This window comes from Salvelinus fontinalis, chromosome 40 (assembly GCF_029448725.1).
Source record: "Salvelinus fontinalis isolate EN_2023a chromosome 40, ASM2944872v1, whole genome shotgun sequence".
In the NCBI taxonomy this organism is placed as follows: Eukaryota; Metazoa; Chordata; class Actinopteri; order Salmoniformes; family Salmonidae; genus Salvelinus; species Salvelinus fontinalis.
The window spans coordinates 25,326,489-25,346,355 of NC_074704.1; the positions used below are offsets into that span (position 1 = coordinate 25,326,489).

The 19,867-nt window shown below is 40.9% G+C and overlaps 1 protein-coding gene across 1 annotated transcript in view; it reads left to right on the forward strand.

The window, feature by feature from the left end:
* LOC129838979 (zinc finger protein 883-like) overlaps positions 1 to 19,574 on the forward strand; it is a 58,162-nt gene extending 38,588 nt beyond the window's left edge. Inside the window, exon 2 of the mRNA XM_055906246.1 lies at positions 15,708 to 19,574. Coding sequence (XP_055762221.1) covers positions 15,708 to 17,299 — 1,592 coding nt within the window. The 3' untranslated portion in view covers positions 17,300 to 19,574. The remainder of the gene's footprint in view (positions 1 to 15,707) is intronic.
* The last annotated feature ends 293 nt before the right edge of the window (positions 19,575 to 19,867 follow it).

Sequence of the window (19,867 nt, forward strand, 5' to 3'; positions counted from 1 at the left end):
AGGTGAAGATATGGGTCCTACAGTAGGTCAATGTTAGGTGAAGTTATGGGTTCTTCAGTACATCTGTGTTATTGTTAGGTGAAGTTATGGGTTCTACAGTACGTCTATGTTGTTGTTAGGTGAAGTTATGGGTCCTACAGTAGGTCTATGTTAGGTGAAGTCATTGGTCCTACAGTAGGTCAATGTTGTTGTTAGGTGAAGTTATGGGTCCTACAGTAGGTCTATGTTATTGTTGGGTGAAGATATGGGTCCTACAGTAGGTCTATGTTGTTAGGTGAGGTAATGGGTACTACAGTAGGTCTATGTTATTGTTAGGTGAAGATATGGGTCCTACAGTAGGTCTATGTTAGGGGAAGTTATGGGTCCTACAGTAGGTCTATGTTAGGTGAAGTTATGGGTCCTACAGTAGGTCTTTCTTATTGTTAGGTGAAGTTATGGGTTCTACAGTACGTCTATGTTATTGGTAGGTGAAGATATGGGTCCTACAGTAGGTCTATGTTAGGTGAAGTTATTGGTCCTACAGTAGGTCAATGTTGTTGTTAGGTGAATTTATTGGTTCTACAGTAGGTCTATGTTAGGTGAAGTTATGGGTCTTACAGTAGGTCTATGTTAGGTGAAGTTATGGGTCGTACAGTAGGTCTATGTTAGGTGAAGTTATAGTTACTACAGTAGGTCTATGTTATTGTTAGGTGAAGATATGGGTCCTACAGTAGTTCTGTTATTGTTAGGTGAAGTTATGGGTACTACAGTACGTCTATGTTATTGTTAGGTGAAGTTATGGGTCCTACAGCAGGTCTATGTTAGGTGAAGTTATTGGTCCTACAGTAGGTCAATGTTGTTGTTAGGTGAAGTTATGGGTCCTACAGTAGATCTATGTTATTGGTACGTGAAGGTATGGGTCCTACAGTAGGTCTGAGTTAGGTGAAGTTATGGGTCCTACAGTAGGTCTATGTTAGGTGAAGTTATGGGTCCTACAGTAGATCTATGTTATTGTTAGGTGAAGATATGGGTCCTACAGTAGGTCTATGTTAGGTGAAGTTATGGGTCCTACAGTAGGTCTATGTTAGGTAAAGTTATGGATCCTACAGTAAGTCTATGTTATTTTTAGGTGAAGTTATGGGTCCTACAGTAGGTCTATGTTAGGGGAAGTTATGGGTCCTACAGTAGGTCTATGTTGTTAGGTGAAGTTATGGGTCCTACAGTAGGTCTATGTTAGGTGAAGTTATGGGTTCTTCAGTACGTCTATGTTGTTGTTAGGTGAAGTTATGGGTCCTACAGTAGGTCTATGTTAGGTGAAGTTATGGGTCCTACAGTAGTTCTATGTTAGGTGAAGTTATGGGTCCTACAGTAGGTCTATGTTAGGTGAAGTTATGGGTCCTACAGTAGGTCTTTGTTATTGTTAGGTGAAGATATGGGTCCTACAGTAGGTCTATGTTAGGGGAAGTTATGGGTCCTACAGTAGGTCTATGTTGTTAGGTGAGGTTATGGGTACTACAGTAGGTCTATGTTATTTTTAGGTGAAGTTATGGGTTCTACAGTACGTCTTTGTGGTTGTTAGGTGAAGTTATGGGTTCTACAGTAGGTCTATGTTATGTGAAGTTATTGGTCCTACAGTAGGTCAATGTTGTTGTTAGGTGAATTTATTGGTTCTACAGTAGGTCTATGTTAGGTGAAGTTATGGGTCCTACAGTAGGTCTATGTTATAGTTAGGTGAAGATATGGGTCCTACAGTAGATCTATGTTAGGTGAAGTTATGGGTCCTACAGTAGGTCTATGTTGTTGTTAGGTGAAGTTATGGGTTCTACAGCACGTCTATGTTAGGTGAAGTTATGGGTCATACAGTAGGTCTATGTTAGGTGAAGTTATGGGTCCTACAGTTGGTCTATGTTGTTAGGTGAAGTTATGGGTCCTACAGTAGGTCTATGTTAGGTGAAGTTATGGGTTCTTCAGTACGTCTATGTTGTTGTTAGGTGAAGTTATGGGTCCTACAGTAGGTCTATGTTAGGTGAAGTTATGGGTCCTTCAGTAGGTCAATGTTAGGTGAAGTTATGGGTCCTACAGTAGGTCTGTATTAGGTGAAGTTATGGGTCCTACAGTAGGTCTTTGTTATTGTTAGGTGAAGATATGGGTCCTACAGTAGGTCTATGTTAGGGGAAGTTATGGGTCCTACAGTAGGTCTATGTTAGGTGAAGTTATGGGTCCTACAGTAGGTCTTTCTTATTGTTAGGTGAAGTTATGGGTTCTACAGTACGTCTATGTTATTGGTAGGTGAAGATATGGGTCCTACAGTAGGTCTAAGTTAGGTGAAGTTATAGGTCCTACAGTAGGTCTATGTTATTGTTAGGTGAAGTTATGGGTCCTACAGTGGGTCTATGTTATTGTTAGGTTAAGTTATGGGACCTACAGTAGGTCTATGTTAGGTGAAGTTATGGGTCCTACAGTAAGTCTATGTTGTTTGGTGAAGTTATGGGTCCTACAGTAGGTCTATGTTGTTGTTAGGTGAGGTTATGGTCCTACAGTAGGTCTATGTTATTGTTAGGTGAAGTTATAGGTCCTACAGTAGCTCTGTGTTAGGTGAAGTTATGGGTCCTACAGTAGGTCTATGTTATTGTTAGGTGAAGATATGGGTCCTACAGTAGGTTTATGTTAGTTGAAGTTATGGGTCCTACAGTAGGTCTATGTTAGGTGAAGTTATGGGTCCTACAGTAGGTCTATGTTATTGTGAGGTTAAGATATGGGTCCTACAGTAGCTCTATGTTAGGTGAAGTTATGGGTCCTACAGTAGGTCTATGTTATTGTTAGGTGAAGTTATGGGTCCTACAGTAGGTCTATGTTATTGTTAGGTGAAGATATGGGTCCTACAGTAGGTCAATGTTAGGTGAAGTTATGGGTTCTTCAGTACATCTGTGTTATTGTTAGGTGAAGTTATGGGTTCTACAGTACGTCTATGTTGTTGTTAGGTGAAGTTATGGGTCCTACAGTAGGTCTATGTTAGGTGAAGTTATTGGTCCTACAGTAGGTCAATGTTGTTGTTAGGTGAAGTTATGGGTCCTACAGTAGGTCTATGTTAGGTGAAGTTATTGGTCCTACAGTAGGTCAATGTTGTTGTTAGGTGAATTTATTGGTTCTACAGTAGGTCTATGTTAGGTGAAGTTATGGGTCTTACAGTAGGTCTATGTTAGGTGAAGTTATGGGTCCTACAGTAGGTCTATGTTAGGTGAAGTTATGGGTACTACAGTAGGTCTATGTTATTGTTAGGTGAAGATATGGGTCCTACAGTAGGTCTGTTATTGTTAGGTGAAGTTATGGGTTCTACAGTACGTCTATGTTATTGTTAGGTGAAGTTATGGGTCCTACAGCAGGTCTATGTTAGGTGAAGTTATTGGTCCTACAGTAGGTCAATGTTGTTGTTAGGTGAAGTTATGGGTCCTACAGTAGATCTATGTTATTGGTACGTGAAGGTATGGGTCCTACAGTAGGTCTGAGTTAGGTGAAGTTATGGGTCCTACAGTAGGTCTATGTTAGGTGAAGTTATGGGTCCTACAGTAGGTCTATGTTATTGTTAGGTGAAGTTATGGGTCCTACAGTAGGTCTATGTTAGGTGAAGTTATGGGTCCTACAGTAGGTCTATGTTAGGTGAAGTTATGGATCCTACAGTAAGTCTATGTTATTTTTAGGTGAAGTTATGGGTCCTACAGTAGGTCTATGTTAGGTGAAGTTATGGGTCCTACAGTAGATCTATGTTATTGTTAGGTGAAGATATGGGTCCTACAGTAGGTCTATGTTAGGTGAAGTTATGGGTCCTTCAGTAGGTCTATGTTAGGTGAAGTTATGGGTCCTACAGTAGGTCTGTATTAGGTGAAGTTATGGGTCCTACAGTAGGTCTTTGTTATTGTTAGGTGAAGATATGGGTCCTACAGTAGGTCTATGTTAGGGGAAGTTATGGGTCCTACAGTAGGTCTATGTTAGGTGAAGTTATGGGTCCTACAGTAGGTCTTTCTTATTGTTAGGTGAAGTTATGGGTTCTACAGTACGTCTATGTTATTGGTAGGTGAAGATATGGGTCCTACAGTAGGTCTAAGTTAGGTGAAGTTATAGGTCCTACAGTAGGTCTATGTTATTGTTAGGTGAAGTTATGGGTCCTACAGTGGGTCTATGTTATTGTTAGGTTAAGTTATGGGACCTACAGTAGGTCTATGTTAGGTGAAGTTATGGGTCCTACAGTAAGTCTATGTTGTTTGGTGAAGTTATGGGTCCTACAGTAGGTCTATGTTGTTGTTAGGTGAGGTTATGGTCCTACAGTAGGTCTATGTTATTGTTAGGTGAAGTTATAGGTCCTACAGTAGCTCTGTGTTAGGTGAAGTTATGGGTCCTACAGTAGGTCTATGTTATTGTTAGGTGAAGATATGGGTCCTACAGTAGGTTTATGTTAGTTGAAGTTATGGGTCCTACAGTAGGTCTATGTTAGGTGAAGTTATGGGTCCTACAGTAGGTCTATGTTATTGTGAGGTTAAGATATGGGTCCTACAGTAGGTCTATGTTAGGTGAAGTTATGGGTCCTACAGTAAGTCTATGTTGTTGTTAGGTGAAGTTATGGGTCCTACAGTAGGTCTATGTTATTGTTAGGTGAAGATATGGGTCCTACAGTAGGTCTATGTTAGGTGAAGTTATTGGTCCTATAGTAGGTCAATGTTGTTGTTAGGTGAAGTTATGGGTCCAACAGTAGGTCTATGTTATTGTTAGGTGAAGATATGGGTCCTACAGTAGATCTATGTTAGGTGAAGTTATGGGTCCTACAGTAGGTCTATGTTATTGTTAGGTGAAGATATGGGTCCTACAGTAGGTCTATGTTAGGTGAAGTTATGGGTCCTACAGTAGGTCTATGTTGTTGTTAGGTGAAGTTATGGGTCCTACAGTAGGTCTATGTTATTGTTAGGTGAAGATATGGGTCCTACAGTAGGTCAATGTTAGGTGAAGTTATGGGTTCTTCAGTACATCTGTGTTATTGTTAGGTGAAGTTATGGGTTCTACAGTACGTCTATGTTGTTGTTAGGTGAAGTTATGGGTCCTACAGTAGGTCTATGTTAGGTGAAGTTATGGGTCCTACAGTAGGTCAATGTTGTTGTTAGGTGAAGTTATGGGTCCTACAGTAGGTCTATGTTAGGTGAAGTTACTGGTCCTACAGTAGGTCAATGTTGTTGTTAGGTGAATTTATTGGTTCTACAGTAGGTCTATGTTAGGTGAAGTTATGGGTCTTACAGTAGGTCTATGTTAGGTGAAGTTATGGGTCCTACAGTAGGTCTATGTTAGGTGAAGTTATGGGTACTACAGTAGGTCTATGTTATTGTTAGGTGAAGATATGGGTCCTACAGTAGGTCTGTTATTGTTAGGTGAAGTTATGGGTTCTACAGTACGTCTATGTTATTGTTAGGTGAAGTTATGGGTCCTACAGCAGGTCTATGTTAGGTGAAGTTATTGGTCCTACAGTAGGTCAATGTTGTTGTTAGGTGAAGTTATGGGTCCTACAGTAGATCTATGTTATTGGTACGTGAAGGTATGGGTCCTACAGTAGGTCTGAGTTAGGTGAAGTTATGGGTCCTACAGTAGGTCTATGTTAGGTGAAGTTATGGGTCCTACAGTAGATCTATGTTATTGTTAGGTGAAGATATGGGTCCTACAGTAGGTCTATGTTAGGTGAAGTTATGGGTCCTACAGTAGGTCTATGTTAGGTGAAGTTATGGATCCTACAGTAAGTCTATGTTATTTTTAGGTGAAGTTATGGGTCCTACAGTAGGTCTATGTTAGGGGAAGTTATGGGTCCTACAGTAGGTCTATGTTGTTAGGTGAAGTTATGGGTCCTACAGTAGGTCTATGTTAGGTGAAGTTATGGGTTCTTCAGTACGTCTATGTTGTTGTTAGGTGAAGTTATGGGTCCTACAGTAGGTCTATGTTAGGTGAAGTTATGGGTCCTACAGTAGTTCTATGTTAGGTGAAGTTATGGGTCCTACAGTAGGTCTATGTTAGGTGAAGTTATGGGTCCTACAGTAGGTCTTTGTTATTGTTAGGTGAAGATATGGGTCCTACAGTAGGTCTATGTTAGGGGAAGTTATGGGTCCTACAGTAGGTCTATGTTGTTAGGTGAGGTTATGGGTACTACAGTAGGTCTATGTTATTTTTAGGTGAAGTTATGGGTTCTACAGTACGTCTTTGTGGTTGTTAGGTGAAGTTATGGGTTCTACAGTAGGTCTATGTTATGTGAAGTTATTGGTCCTACAGTAGGTCAATGTTGTTGTTAGGTGAATTTATTGGTTCTACAGTAGGTCTATGTTAGGTGAAGTTATGGGTCCTACAGTAGGTCTATGTTAGGTGAAGTTATGGGTCATACAGTAGGTCTATGTTAGGTGAAGTTATGGGTCCTACAGTTGGTCTATGTTGTTAGTTGAAGTTATGGGTCCTACAGTAGGTCAATGTTGTTGTTAGGTGAATTTATTGGTTCTACAGTAGGTCTATGTTAGGTGAAGTTATGGGTTCTACAGCACGTCTATGTTAGGTGAAGTTATGGGTCATACAGTAGGTCTATGTTAGGTGAAGTTATGGGTCCTACAGTTGGTCTATGTTGTTAGTTGAAGTTATGGGTCCTACAGTAGGTCTATGTTAGGTGAAGTTATGGGTTCTTCAGTACGTCTATGTTGTTGTTAGGTGAAGTTATGGGTCCTACAGTAGGTCTATGTTAGGTGAAGTTATGGGTCCTTCAGTAGGTCTATGTTAGGTGAAGTTATGGGTCCTACAGTAGGTCTGTATTAGGTGAAGTTATGGGTCCTACAGTAGGTCTTTGTTATTGTTAGGTGAAGATATGGGTCCTACAGTAGGTCTATGTTAGGGGAAGTTATGGGTCCTACAGTAGGTCTATGTTAGGTGAAGTTATGGGTCCTACAGTAGGTCTTTCTTATTGTTAGGTGAAGTTATGGGTTCTACAGTAGGTCTAAGTTAGGTGAAGTTATAGGTCCTACAGTAGGTCTATGTTATTGTTAGGTGAAGTTATGGGTCCTACAGTGGGTCTATGTTATTGTTAGGTTAAGTTATGGGACCTACAGTAGGTCTATGTTAGGTGAAGTTATGGGTCCTACAGTAAGTCTATGTTGTTTGGTGAAGTTATGGGTCCTACAGTAGGTCTATGTTGTTGTTAGGTGAGGTTATGGTCCTACAGTAGGTCTATGTTATTGTTAGGTGAAGTTATAGGTCCTACAGTAGCTCTGTGTTAGGTGAAGTTATGGGTCCTACAGTAGGTCTATGTTATTGTTAGGTGAAGATATGGGTCCTACAGTAGGTTTATGTTAGTTGAAGTTATGGGTCCTACAGTAGGTCTATGTTAGGTGAAGTTATGGGTCCTACAGTAGGTCTATGTTATTGTGAGGTTAAGATATGGGTCCTACAGTAGCTCTATGTTAGGTGAAGTTATGGGTCCTACAGTAAGTCTATGTTGTTGTTAGGTGAAGTTATGGGTCCTACAGTAGGTCTATGTTATTGTTAGGTGAAGATATGGGTCCTACAGTAGGTCAATGTTAGGTGAAGTTATGGGTTCTTCAGTACATCTGTGTTATTGTTAGGTGAAGTTATGGGTTCTACAGTACGTCTATGTTGTTGTTAGGTGAAGTTATGGGTCCTACAGTAGGTCTATGTTAGGTGAAGTTATTGGTCCTATAGTAGGTCAATGTTGTTGTTAGGTGAAGTTATGGGTCCAACAGTAGGTCTATGTTATTGTTAGGTGAAGATATGGTTCCTACAGTAGATCTATGTTAGGTGAAGTTATGGGTCCTACAGTAGGTCTATGTTGTTGTTAGGTGAAGTTATGGGTTCTACAGTACGTCTATGTTAGGTGAAGTTATGGGTCATACAGTAGGTCTATGTTAGGTGAAGTTATGGGTCCTACAGTTGGTCTATGTTGTTAGGTGAAGTTATGGGTCCTACAGTAGGTCTATGTTATTGTTAGGTGAAGATATGGGTCCTACAGTAGGTCAATGTTAGGTGAAGTTATGGGTTCTTCAGTACATCTGTGTTATTGTTAGGTGAAGTTATGGGTTCTACAGTACGTCTATGTTGTTGTTAGGTGAAGTTATGGGTCCTACAGTAGGTCTATGTTAGGTGAAGTTATTGGTCCTACAGTAGGTCAATGTTGTTGTTAGGTGAAGTTATGGGTCCTACAGTAGGTCTATGTTAGGTGAAGTTACTGGTCCTACAGTAGGTCAATGTTGTTGTTAGGTGAATTTATTGGTTCTACAGTAGGTCTATGTTAGGTGAAGTTATGGGTCTTACAGTAGGTCTATGTTAGGTGAAGTTATGGGTCCTACAGTAGGTCTATGTTAGGTGAAGTTATGGGTACTACAGTAGGTCTATGTTATTGTTAGGTGAAGATATGGGTCCTACAGTAGGTCTGTTATTGTTAGGTGAAGTTATGGGTTCTACAGTACGTCTATGTTATTGTTAGGTGAAGTTATGGGTCCTACAGCAGGTCTATGTTAGGTGAAGTTATTGGTCCTACAGTAGGTCAATGTTGTTGTTAGGTGAAGTTATGGGTCCTACAGTAGATCTACGTTATTGGTACGTGAAGGTATGGGTCCTACAGTAGGTCTGAGTTAGGTGAAGTTATGGGTCCTACAGTAGGTCTATGTTAGGTGAAGTTATGGGTCCTACAGTAGATCTATGTTATTGTTAGGTGAAGTTATGGGTCCTACAGTAGGTCTATGTTAGGTGAAGTTATGGGTCCTACAGTAGGTCTATGTTAGGTGAAGTTATGGATCCTACAGTAAGTCTATGTTATTTTTAGGTGAAGTTATGGGTTCTACCGTAGGTCTATGTTAGGGGAAGTTATGGGTCCTACAGTAGGTCTATGTTGTTAGGTGAAGTTATGGGTCCTACAGTAGGTCTATGTTAGGTGAAGTTATGGGTCCTACAGTAGGTCTTTGTTTTTGTTAGGTGAAGATATGGGTCCTACAGTAGGTCTATGTTAGGGGAAGTTATGGGTCCTACAGTAGGTCTATGTTGTTAGGTGAGGTTATGGGTACTGCAGTAGGTCTATGTTATTTTTAGGTGAAGTTATGGGTTCTACAGTACGTCTTTGTGGTTGTTAGGTGAAGTTATGGGTTCTACAGTAGGTCTATGTTATGTGAAGTTATTGGTCCTAGAGTAGGTCAATGTTGTTGTTAGGTGAATTTATTGGTTCTACAGTAGGTCTATGTTAGGTGAAGTTATGGGTCCTACAGTAGGTCTATGTTGTTGTTAGGTGAAGTTATGGGTCCTACAGTAGGTCTATGTTATTGTTAGGTGAAGATATGGGTCCTACAGTAGATCTATGTTAGGTGAAGTTATGGGTCCTACAGTAGGTCTATGTTGTTGTTAGGTGAAGTTATGGGTTCTACAGCACGTCTATGTTAGGTGAAGTTATGGGTCATACAGTAGGTCTATGTTAGGTGAAGTTATGGGTCCTACAGTTGGTCTATGTTGTTAGGTGAAGTTATGGGTCCTACAGTAGGTCTATGTTAGGTGAAGTTATGGGTTCTTCAGTACGTCTATGTTGTTGTTAGGTGAAGTTATGGGTCCTACAGTAGGTCTATGTTAGGTGAAGTTATGGGTCCTTCAGTAGGTCTATGTTAGGTGAAGTTATGGGTCCTACAGTAGGTCTGTATTAGGTGAAGTTATGGGTCCTACAGTAGGTCTTTGTTATTGTTAGGTGAAGATATGGGTCCTACAGTAGGTCTATGTTAGGGGAAGTTATGGGTCCTACAGTAGGTCTATGTTAGGTGAAGTTATGGGTCCTACAGTAGGTCTTTCTTATTGTTAGGTGAAGTTATGGGTTCTACAGTACGTCTATGTTATTGGTAGGTGAAGATATGGGTCCTACAGTAGGTCTAAGTTAGGTGAAGTTATAGGTCCTACAGTAGGTCTATGTTATTGTTAGGTGAAGTTATGGGTCCTACAGTGGGTCTATGTTATTGTTAGGTTAAGTTATGGGACCTACAGTAGGTCTATGTTAGGTGAAGTTATGGGTCCTACAGTAAGTCTATGTTATTGTTAGGTGAAGATATGGGTCCTACAGTAGATCTATGTTAGGTGAAGTTATGGGTCCTACAGTAGGTCTATGTTGTTGTTAGGTGAAGTTATGGGTTCTACAGCACGTCTATGTTAGGTGAAGTTATGGGTCATACAGTAGGTCTATGTTAGGTGAAGTTATGGGTCCTACAGTTGGTCTATGTTGTTAGGTGAAGTTATGGGTCCTACAGTAGGTCTATGTTAGGTGAAGTTATGGGTTCTTCAGTACGTCTATGTTGTTGTTAGGTGAAGTTATGGGTCCTACAGTAGGTCTATGTTAGGTGAAGTTATGGGTCCTTCAGTAGGTCTATGTTAGGTGAAGTTATGGGTCCTACAGTAGGTCTGTATTAGGTGAAGTTATGGGTCCTACAGTAGGTCTTTGTTATTGTTAGGTGAAGATATGGGTCCTACAGTAGGTCTATGTTAGGGGAAGTTATGGGTCCTACAGTAGGTCTATGTTAGGTGAAGTTATGGGTCCTACAGTAGGTCTTTCTTATTGTTAGGTGAAGTTATGGGTTCTACAGTACGTCTATGTTATTGGTAGGTGAAGATATGGGTCCTACAGTAGGTCTAAGTTAGGTGAAGTTATAGGTCCTACAGTAGGTCTATGTTATTGTTAGGTGAAGTTATGGGTCCTACAGTGGGTCTATGTTATTGTTAGGTTAAGTTATGGGACCTACAGTAGGTCTATGTTAGGTGAAGTTATGGGTCCTACAGTAAGTCTATGTTGTTTGGTGAAGTTATGGGTCCTACAGTAGGTCTATGTTGTTGTTAGGTGAGGTTATGGTCCTACAGTAGGTCTATGTTATTGTTAGGTGAAGTTATAGGTCCTACAGTAGCTCTGTGTTAGGTGAAGTTATGGGTCCTACAGTAGGTCTATGTTATTGTTAGGTGAAGATATGGGTCCTACAGTAGGTTTATGTTAGTTGAAGTTATGGGTCCTACAGTAGGTCTATGTTAGGGGAAGTTATGGGTCCTACAGTAGGTCTATGTTATTGTGAGGTTAAGATATGGGTCCTACAGTAGCTCTATGTTAGGTGAAGTTATGGGTCCTACAGTAAGTCTATGTTGTTGTTAGGTGAAGTTATGGGTCCTACAGTAGGTCTATGTTATTGTTAGGTGAAGATATGGGTCCTACAGTAGGTCAATGTTAGGTGAAGTTATGGGTTCTTCAGTACATCTGTGTTATTGTTAGGTGAAGTTATGGGTTCTACAGTACGTCTATGTTGTTGTTAGGTGAAGTTATGGGTCCTACAGTAGGTCTATGTTAGGTGAAGTTATTGGTCCTATAGTAGGTCAATGTTGTTGTTAGGTGAAGTTATGGGTCCAACAGTAGGTCTATGTTATTGTTAGGTGAAGATATGGTTCCTACAGTAGATCTATGTTAGGTGAAGTTATGGGTCCTACAGTAGGTCTATGTTGTTGTTAGGTGAAGTTATGGGTTCTACAGTACGTCTATGTTAGGTGAAGTTATGGGTCATACAGTAGGTCTATGTTAGGTGAAGTTATGGGTCCTACAGTTGGTCTATGTTGTTAGGTGAAGTTATGGGTCCTACAGTAGGTCTATGTTATTGTTAGGTGAAGATATGGGTCCTACAGTAGGTCAATGTTAGGTGAAGTTATGGGTTCTTCAGTACATCTGTGTTATTGTTAGGTGAAGTTATGGGTTCTACAGTACGTCTATGTTGTTGTTAGGTGAAGTTATGGGTCCTACAGTAGGTCTATGTTAGGTGAAGTTATTGGTCCTACAGTAGGTCAATGTTGTTGTTAGGTGAATTTATTGGTTCTACAGTAGGTCTATGTTAGGTGAAGTTATGGGTCCTACAGTAGGTCTATGTTAGGTGAAGTTATGGGTCCTACAGCAGGTCTATGTTAGGTGAAGTTATTGGTCCTACAGTAGGTCAATGTTGTTGTTAGGTGAAGTTATGGGTCCAACAGTAGATCTATGTTATTGGTAGGTGAAGATATGGGTCCTACAGTAGGTCTAATTTAGGTGAAGTTATAGGTCCTACAGTAGGTCTATGTTATTGTTAGGTGAAGTTATGGGTCCTACAGTGGGTGTATGTTATTGTTAGGTGAGGTTATGGGACCTACAGTAGGTCTATGTTAGGTGAAGTTATGGGTTCTTCAGTACGTCTATGTGGTTGTTAGGTGAAGTTATGGGTCCTACAGTAGGTCTATGTTATTGTTGGGTGAAGATATGGGTCCTACAGTAGGTCTATGTTGTTAGGTGAGGTTATGGGTACTACAGTAGGTCTATGTTATTGTTAGGTGAAGTATGGGTTCTACAGTACGTCTATGTTGTTAGGTGAAGTTATTGGTCCTACAGTAGGTCAATGTTGTTGTTAGGTGAAGTTATTGGTTCTACAGTAGGTCTATGTTAGGTGAAGTTATGGGTCCTACAGTAGGTCTATGTTAGGTGAAGTTATGGGTCCTACAGTAGGTCTATGTTATTGTTAGGTGAAGATATGGGTCCTACAGTAGGTCAATGTTGTTGTTAGGTGAAGTTATGGGTCCTACAGTATATCTATGTTATTGGTAGGTGAAGATATGGGTCCTACAGTAGGTCTAAGTTAGGTGAAGTTATAGGTCCTACAGTAGGTCTATGTTATTGTTAGGTGAAGTTATGGGTCCTACAGTGGGTCTATGTTGTTGTTATGTGACGTTATTGGTCCTACAGTAGATCTATGTTATTGTTAGGTTAAGTTATGGGACCTACAGTAGGTCTATGGTAGGTGAAGTTATGGGTCCTACAGTAAGTCTATGTTGTTGTTTGGTGAAGTTATGGGTCCTACAGTGGGTCTATGTTGTTGTTATGTGACGTTATTGGTCCTACAGTAGATCTATGTTATTGTTGGGTGAAGATATGGGTCCTACAGTAGGTCTATGTTGTTAGGTGAGGTTATGGGTACTACAGGTTATGGGTAAACAAGGGCACTGCGTTCATCCACCTCTGGCCTGCTCGCCTCCCTACCTCTGAGGAAGTACAGTTCCCGCTCAGCCCAGTCAAAACTGTTCGCTGCTCTGGCACCCCAATGGTGGAACAAACTCCCTCACGACGCCAGGTCAGCGGAGTCAATCACCACCTTCCGGAGATACCTGAAACCCCACCTCTTTAAGGAATACCTAGGATAGGATAAAGTAATCCTTCTAACCCCCCCCCCCCCCCCTTAAAAGAGTTAGATGCACTATTGTAAAGTGGTTGTTCCACTGGATATCATAAGGTGAATGCACCAATTTGTAAGTCGCTCTGGATAAGAGCGTCTGCTAAATGACTTAAATGTAAATGTAAATGTTATGTTAAGTTATGGGACCTACAGTAGGTCTATGTTAGGTGAAGTTATGGGTTCTACAGTAAGTCTATGTTGTTGTTAGGTGAAGTTATGGATCCTACAGTAGGTCTATGTTGTTGTTAGGTGAAGTTATGGGTGTTACAGTGGGTCTATGTTGTTGTTAGGTGACGTTATGGGTCCTACAGTAGATCTATGATGTTTGGTGAAGTTATGGGTCCTACAGTAGGTCTATGTTAGGTGAAGTTATGGGTCCTACAGTAGGTCTATATTATTGTTAGGTGAAGTTATGGGTCCTACAGTAGATCTATGTTGTTGTTAGGTGAAGTTATGGGTCCTACAGTAAGTCTATGGCAGGTATTCCCAAACTGGAGTATGCCGTCAGGGGTATGCCAAGTAATAATGTGATTCACATTTAAAAAAAATTACAAATCATTTTTTTTAAAACACATTTTCAAACAGTCAATTTATATTTTCCAACGGGGCTATACATTTGGGTGAGGTTTTTTCTCACCTGAGTAGCCTCGTTTCATTGCCAAAGATAAAATTAAACCATCTAGTGTTCAGAGAAATAGCAACACAATGTCAAATACAGGTAGCTTAGTCAAATAATTAACTTCCAATCACATTAACCGTTACTCTCTCGCGGGAATTCCACTAATGTATGTAGCCAAACGTAGCTGCTGCTCATGTTGGTATCTGTACTGATGGAGCAGGGAGACATAGTAGAGTGGTAACGTGCGTGCAAGCAGTTGCTCCCGACGCCACTTGGGTACACTGCAGCATCTACCGACAGGCTCTTGCTGCCAAGGGAATGCCTGACAGTTTGGAAAACGTTTTGGACACTACAAAGAAAATGGTTAACTTTGTTAAAGCAAGGCCCCTGAACTCTCGTGTATTTTCTGCACTATGCAATGATATGGGCAGCAACCATGTAACGCTTTTACAACATACAGGAGTGCGATGGTTATCAAGGGGCAAAGTATTGACACCTTTTTTTGTTGTTGAGAGAGACGAGCTTAAAGTTTTCTTTACCGACCATAATTTTCACTTGTCTGACCGCTTGCATGATGACGAGTTTCTCACACGACTGGCCTATCTGGGTGATGTTTTTTCTCACCTGACTGATCTGAATCTAGGATTACAGGGACACTCCGCAACTATATTCAATGTGCGGGACAGAATTGAGGCTATGATTAAGAAGTAGGAGCTCTTCTCTGTCTGCATTACCAAGGACAACACACAGGTCTTTCCATCATTGTATGATTTTTTTGTGTGTAATTGAACTCAAGCTTACGGACTATTTCAAATGTGATTTAGCGAAGCACATGAGTTGGGTGCGAAATTACGCAAGACCTTTCCCGAAACGGATGACACAAACAACTGGATTCGTTATCCCTTTCATGCCCTGCCTCCAGTCCACTTACCGATATCTTAACAAGAGAACCTCATCGAAATTGCAACAAGCGGTTCTGTGAAAATGTTATTTAATCAAAAGACACTGGGGCTGCGCTCTGAGTATCCTGCCTTGGCAAATCGCACTGTTAAGACACTGATGCCCTTTGCAACTACTTACCTATTTGAGAGTGGATTCTCGGCCCTCACTAGCATGAAACTGAATACAGGCACAGACTGTGTGTGGAAAATGATTTAAGACTGAGACTCTCCAATACAACCCAACATTGCAGAGTTATGTGCATCCTTTCAAGCACACCCTTCTCATTAACCTGTGGTGAGTTATTCACAATGTCAATGAACAAAGAAGGTTTTATTTGTAAGATGGTTAAATAAAGAGCAAAATTATTGATTTATGTTATTATTTGTGCCCTGGTCCTCTGTCAATTTCCACGAGCCGGGTTGTGACAAACTTATGTTTAATAAATGTATTGTATAGTGTGTGTGTGGCAGGCTAACAATAATGGCAAAAAACAACACTTGAGAGTGCGCTGACCCTGGTGCTAGAAGGGGTTTCCTCATTAGCATGGAGGAGTTTCTACAACCAAATTGCCCTCGTGCCGCAATTTTAACAAACACAGAAAGGGGTCTATATTGGAGACCAAAAGTCATCTGGCACACTGCTTAGAGTTTTAACAACTTTAACTTATTTCTAGCCTACAATCATCCATGTTACTACTAATATGAAAACAAGACAAAATATGATTACTGTTGCTCACTTGACTGTCTTAAGACAATTGTCAAATATTTTAACAGATGTCAATTGTTGTACAACTGCATGGGTACCCTCTGGGCATCACCTTTTACCTCAAATAAACAGTGGATTTCTGCTGTTGTGGGCCTTTAACCATCTGTCTGACTTTGTCATTCACACAGGAGAGAGACGGGACCATCGTGGATCCTCTGGGGAGCCTCAACAACATCATGATGCTGACGAGGCAGAGAAGAGTCTCTCCAGATCAGAACACCTCAAGAAACACCTGCAGAGACCCACAGGGAAGAAATCGCATTGCTGCTCTGACTGTGGGAAACGTTGCAAATCTTCATCAGAACTTAAAATACACCAGCGAGTGCACACAAGAGAGAAGCCTTACATCTGTGATCAGTGTGGCAAGAGTTTTACTCAGTTAAGCAACCTGCTATCACACCAGAGAACACACACAGGAGAGAAACCTTATAGCTGTGATCAGTGTGGCAAGAGTTTTGCTCAGTCAAGTAGCCTGGTATCACACCAGAGAACACACACAGGAGATCAGCCTTATAGCTGTGATCAGTGTGGCAAGGGTTTTACTAATTCAAGAAAGCTGGTATCACACCAGAGAATACACACAGGAGAGAAGCCTTATAGCTGTGATCAGTGTGGGAAGAGTTTTACTCGGTCAACCAACCTGGTATCACACCAGAGAACACACACAGGAGAGCAGCCTTATAGCTGTGATCAGTGTGGCAAGAGTTTTACTAATTCAAGAAACCTGCTTTCACACCAGAGAACACATACAGGAGAGAAGCCATATAGCTGTGATCAATGTGGCAAGAGTTTTACTCAGTCAAGCAACCTGGTATCCCACCAGAGAACACACACAGGAGATCAGCCATATAGCTGTGAGCAATGTGGAAAAAGCTTTTCTTGGATAGGACACCTTAAAGGACACCAGAGAACACACACAGGAGAGAAACCCTATAGCTGTAGTCAATGTGGGAAGAGTTTTACTCATTCAAGTTATCTGAAAAAACACCAGAGAACACACACAGGAGAGAAGCATTATAGCTGTGATCAGTGTGGCAAGAGTTTTACTCATTCATGCAACCTGGTATCACACCAGAGAACACACACAGGAGAGCAGTCATATTGCTGTGATCAATGTGGCAAGAGTTTTGCTCAGTCAAGTAGCCTGGTATCACACCAGAGAATACACACAGGAGAGCAGCCATATAGCTGTGATCAGTGTGGCAAGAGTTTTACTCAGTCAAACAACCTGGTATCACACCAGAGAACACACACAGGAGAGAAGCCTTATAGCTGTGATCAGTGTGGCAAGAGTTTTACTCATTCAAGTAATCTGAAAACACACCAGAGAACACACACAGGAGAGAAGCCTTATAGCTGTGATCAGTGTGGCAAGAGTTTTACTTCATTAAGCAACCTGGTATCACACCAGAGAACACACACAGGAGAGAAGCCTTATAGCTGTGATCAGTGTGGCAAGAGTTTTACTCAGTCAAGCAACCTGGTATCACACCAGAGAACACACACAGGAGAGCAGTCATATAACTGTGAGCAATGTGGGAAAAACTTTTCTCAGGGAGAAAGCCTTGAAGAGCACCAGAGAACACACACAGGAGAGAAGCCTTATAGCTGTGATCAATGTGACAAGAGATACTCTCATTCAAGTGGTCTGATTAAACATCAGAAAATACATGCAGGAGATCCAGAATGTGGAATGATCTCCAACACCAGACCTGGGTAGTAGAACACAGAGTGTGGAATGACCTCCAACACCAGACCTACAGTTGAAGTCAGAAGTTTACATACACTTAGGTTGGAGTCATTAAAACGTAAAAGTAAAGGGTCTGAATACTTATGGAAATGTAATTTTCTGTTTTTTATTTTTAATAAATTTGCAGCAAAAAAAAAACAACTGTTTTTGCTTTGTCATTGTGAGGTATTGTGTGTAGATACAGTTGAAGTCGGAAGTTTACATACACTTAGGTTGGAGTCATTAAAACTCATTTTTCAACCACTCCTCAAATTTCTTTGTAAGAAACTATAGTTTTGGCAAGTCGGTTAGGACATCTACGTTGTGCATGATACAGGTAATTCTTCCAACAATTGTTTACAGACAGATTATTTCACTTATAATTCACTGTATCACAATTCCGGTGGGTCAGACGTTTACATACACTAAGGTGACTGTGCCTTTTAAACAGCTTGGAAAATTCCAGAAAATTATGTCATGGCTTTAGAATCTTCTGATAGGCTAATTGACATCATTTGAGTCAATTGGAGGTGTACCTGTGGATGTATTTCAAGGCCTACCTTCAAACTCAGTGCCTCTTTGCTTAACGTCATGGGAAAATCAAAAGAAATCAGCCAAGACCTCAGAAAAAAGATTGTAGACCTCCACAAGTCTTGTTCATCCTTGGGAGCAATTTCCAAATGCCTGAATGTTCCATGTTCATCTGTACAAAGAATAGTACGCAAGTATAAACACCACAGGACCACGCAGCCGTCATACCGTTCAGGAAGGAGACGCGCTCTGTCTCCTAGAGATGAACGTACTTTGGTACGAAAAGTGGAAATCAATCCCAGAACAACAGCAAAGGACCTTGTGAAGATGATGGAGGAAACAGGTACAAAGGTATCTATATCCACAGTAAAACGAGTCCTATGTCGACATAACCTGAAAAGCCGCTCAGCAAGGAAGAAGCCACTGCTCCAAAACCGCCATAAAATAGCCAGACTACGGTTTGCAACTGCACATGGGGACAAAGATCATACTTTTTGGAGAAATGTCCTCTGGTCTGATGAAACAAAAATAGAACTGTTTGGCCATAATGACCATCATTATGTTTGAAGGATAAAGGGGGAGGCTTGCAAGCCGAAGAACATCATCCCAACCGTGAAGCACGGGGGTGGCAGCATCATGTTGTGGGGGTGCTTTGCTGCAGGAGGGACTGGTGCACTTCACAAAATAGATAGCATCATGAGGGGGGGAAATTATGTGGGTATATTGAAACAACATCTCAAGAGATAAGTCAGGAAGTTAATGCCTGGTCGCAAATGGGTCTTCCAAAAGGACAGTGACCCCAAGTATACTTCCAAAGTTGTGGCAAAATGGCTTAAGGACAACAAAGTCAAGGTATTGGAGTGGCCATCAGAAAGCCCTGACCTCAATCCTATAGAAAATTTGTGGGCAGAACTGAAAAAGCGTGTGCGAGCAAGGAGGCCTACAAACCTGACTCAGTTACACCAGCTCTGTCAGGAGGAATAGGCCAAAATTCACCCAACTTATTGTGGGAAGCTTTTTGAAGGCTACCTGAAATGTTTGACCCAAGTTAAACAATTTAAAGGCAATGCTACCAAATACTGAAATAAATTATTTTCTCTACTATTATTCTGACATTTCAAATTCTTAAAATAAAGTGGTGATCCTAACTGACCTAAAACAGGGAATTTTTACTAGGATTAAATGTCAGGAATTGTGAAAAACTGAGTTTAAATGTATTTGGCTGAGGTGTATGTAAACTTCCGACTTCAACTGTATATACATCAAATCACATTTTATTTGTCACATACACTTGTTTAGCAGATGTTATTGTGGGTGTAGCGAAATGCTTGTATTTCTAACAAGTAATATCTAACAATACACACAATCTAAAGGAATGGAATTAAGAATATATAAATATTTGGATGAGCGATGTCAGAGCAGCATAGACTAAGATACAGTAGAATAGGATAGAATACAGTATATACATATGGATGAGTAATGCATAGACTAAGATACAGTAGAATAGGATAGAGTACAGTATGTACATATGAGATGTGTAATGCATAGACAGATACAGTAGAATATGATAGAATACAGTATATACCAGAGGTAAAACAATGACTTTGTCCCACAAGTCTCAAGTCTTAGCACTCAAGTCCCAAGTCAAGACAAGCTATGGGGCGCAATCGGGCGATGTAGGCTTTTACACAATCGCCCAACCTTAACACACGCACACACACACCCTCTCTGTGTGTGGTTACAGTAGGCTAACGTATGTCAATGGTTTTAGGAACAGCAGTAACATCAGGCAGGATTTAGGCTACCAACTGCCTAGCCAGTTGTAGCTCAATCTTGGGTGCAATGTTCACATACCCGTACTGACTGACTGTGTGGAGGCTCATTGATTTAATGTTACGTTAGCCTACATGCTATACTAGCAAAAACAAATATTGTATAGCTGTCGGCTATATTAGCCACGACTTACCGTTCTTTGTGCAGCTTCAAATGTCGATCAAAGTTGGAAGTTGTTGCGACTCCGTCTGTAAT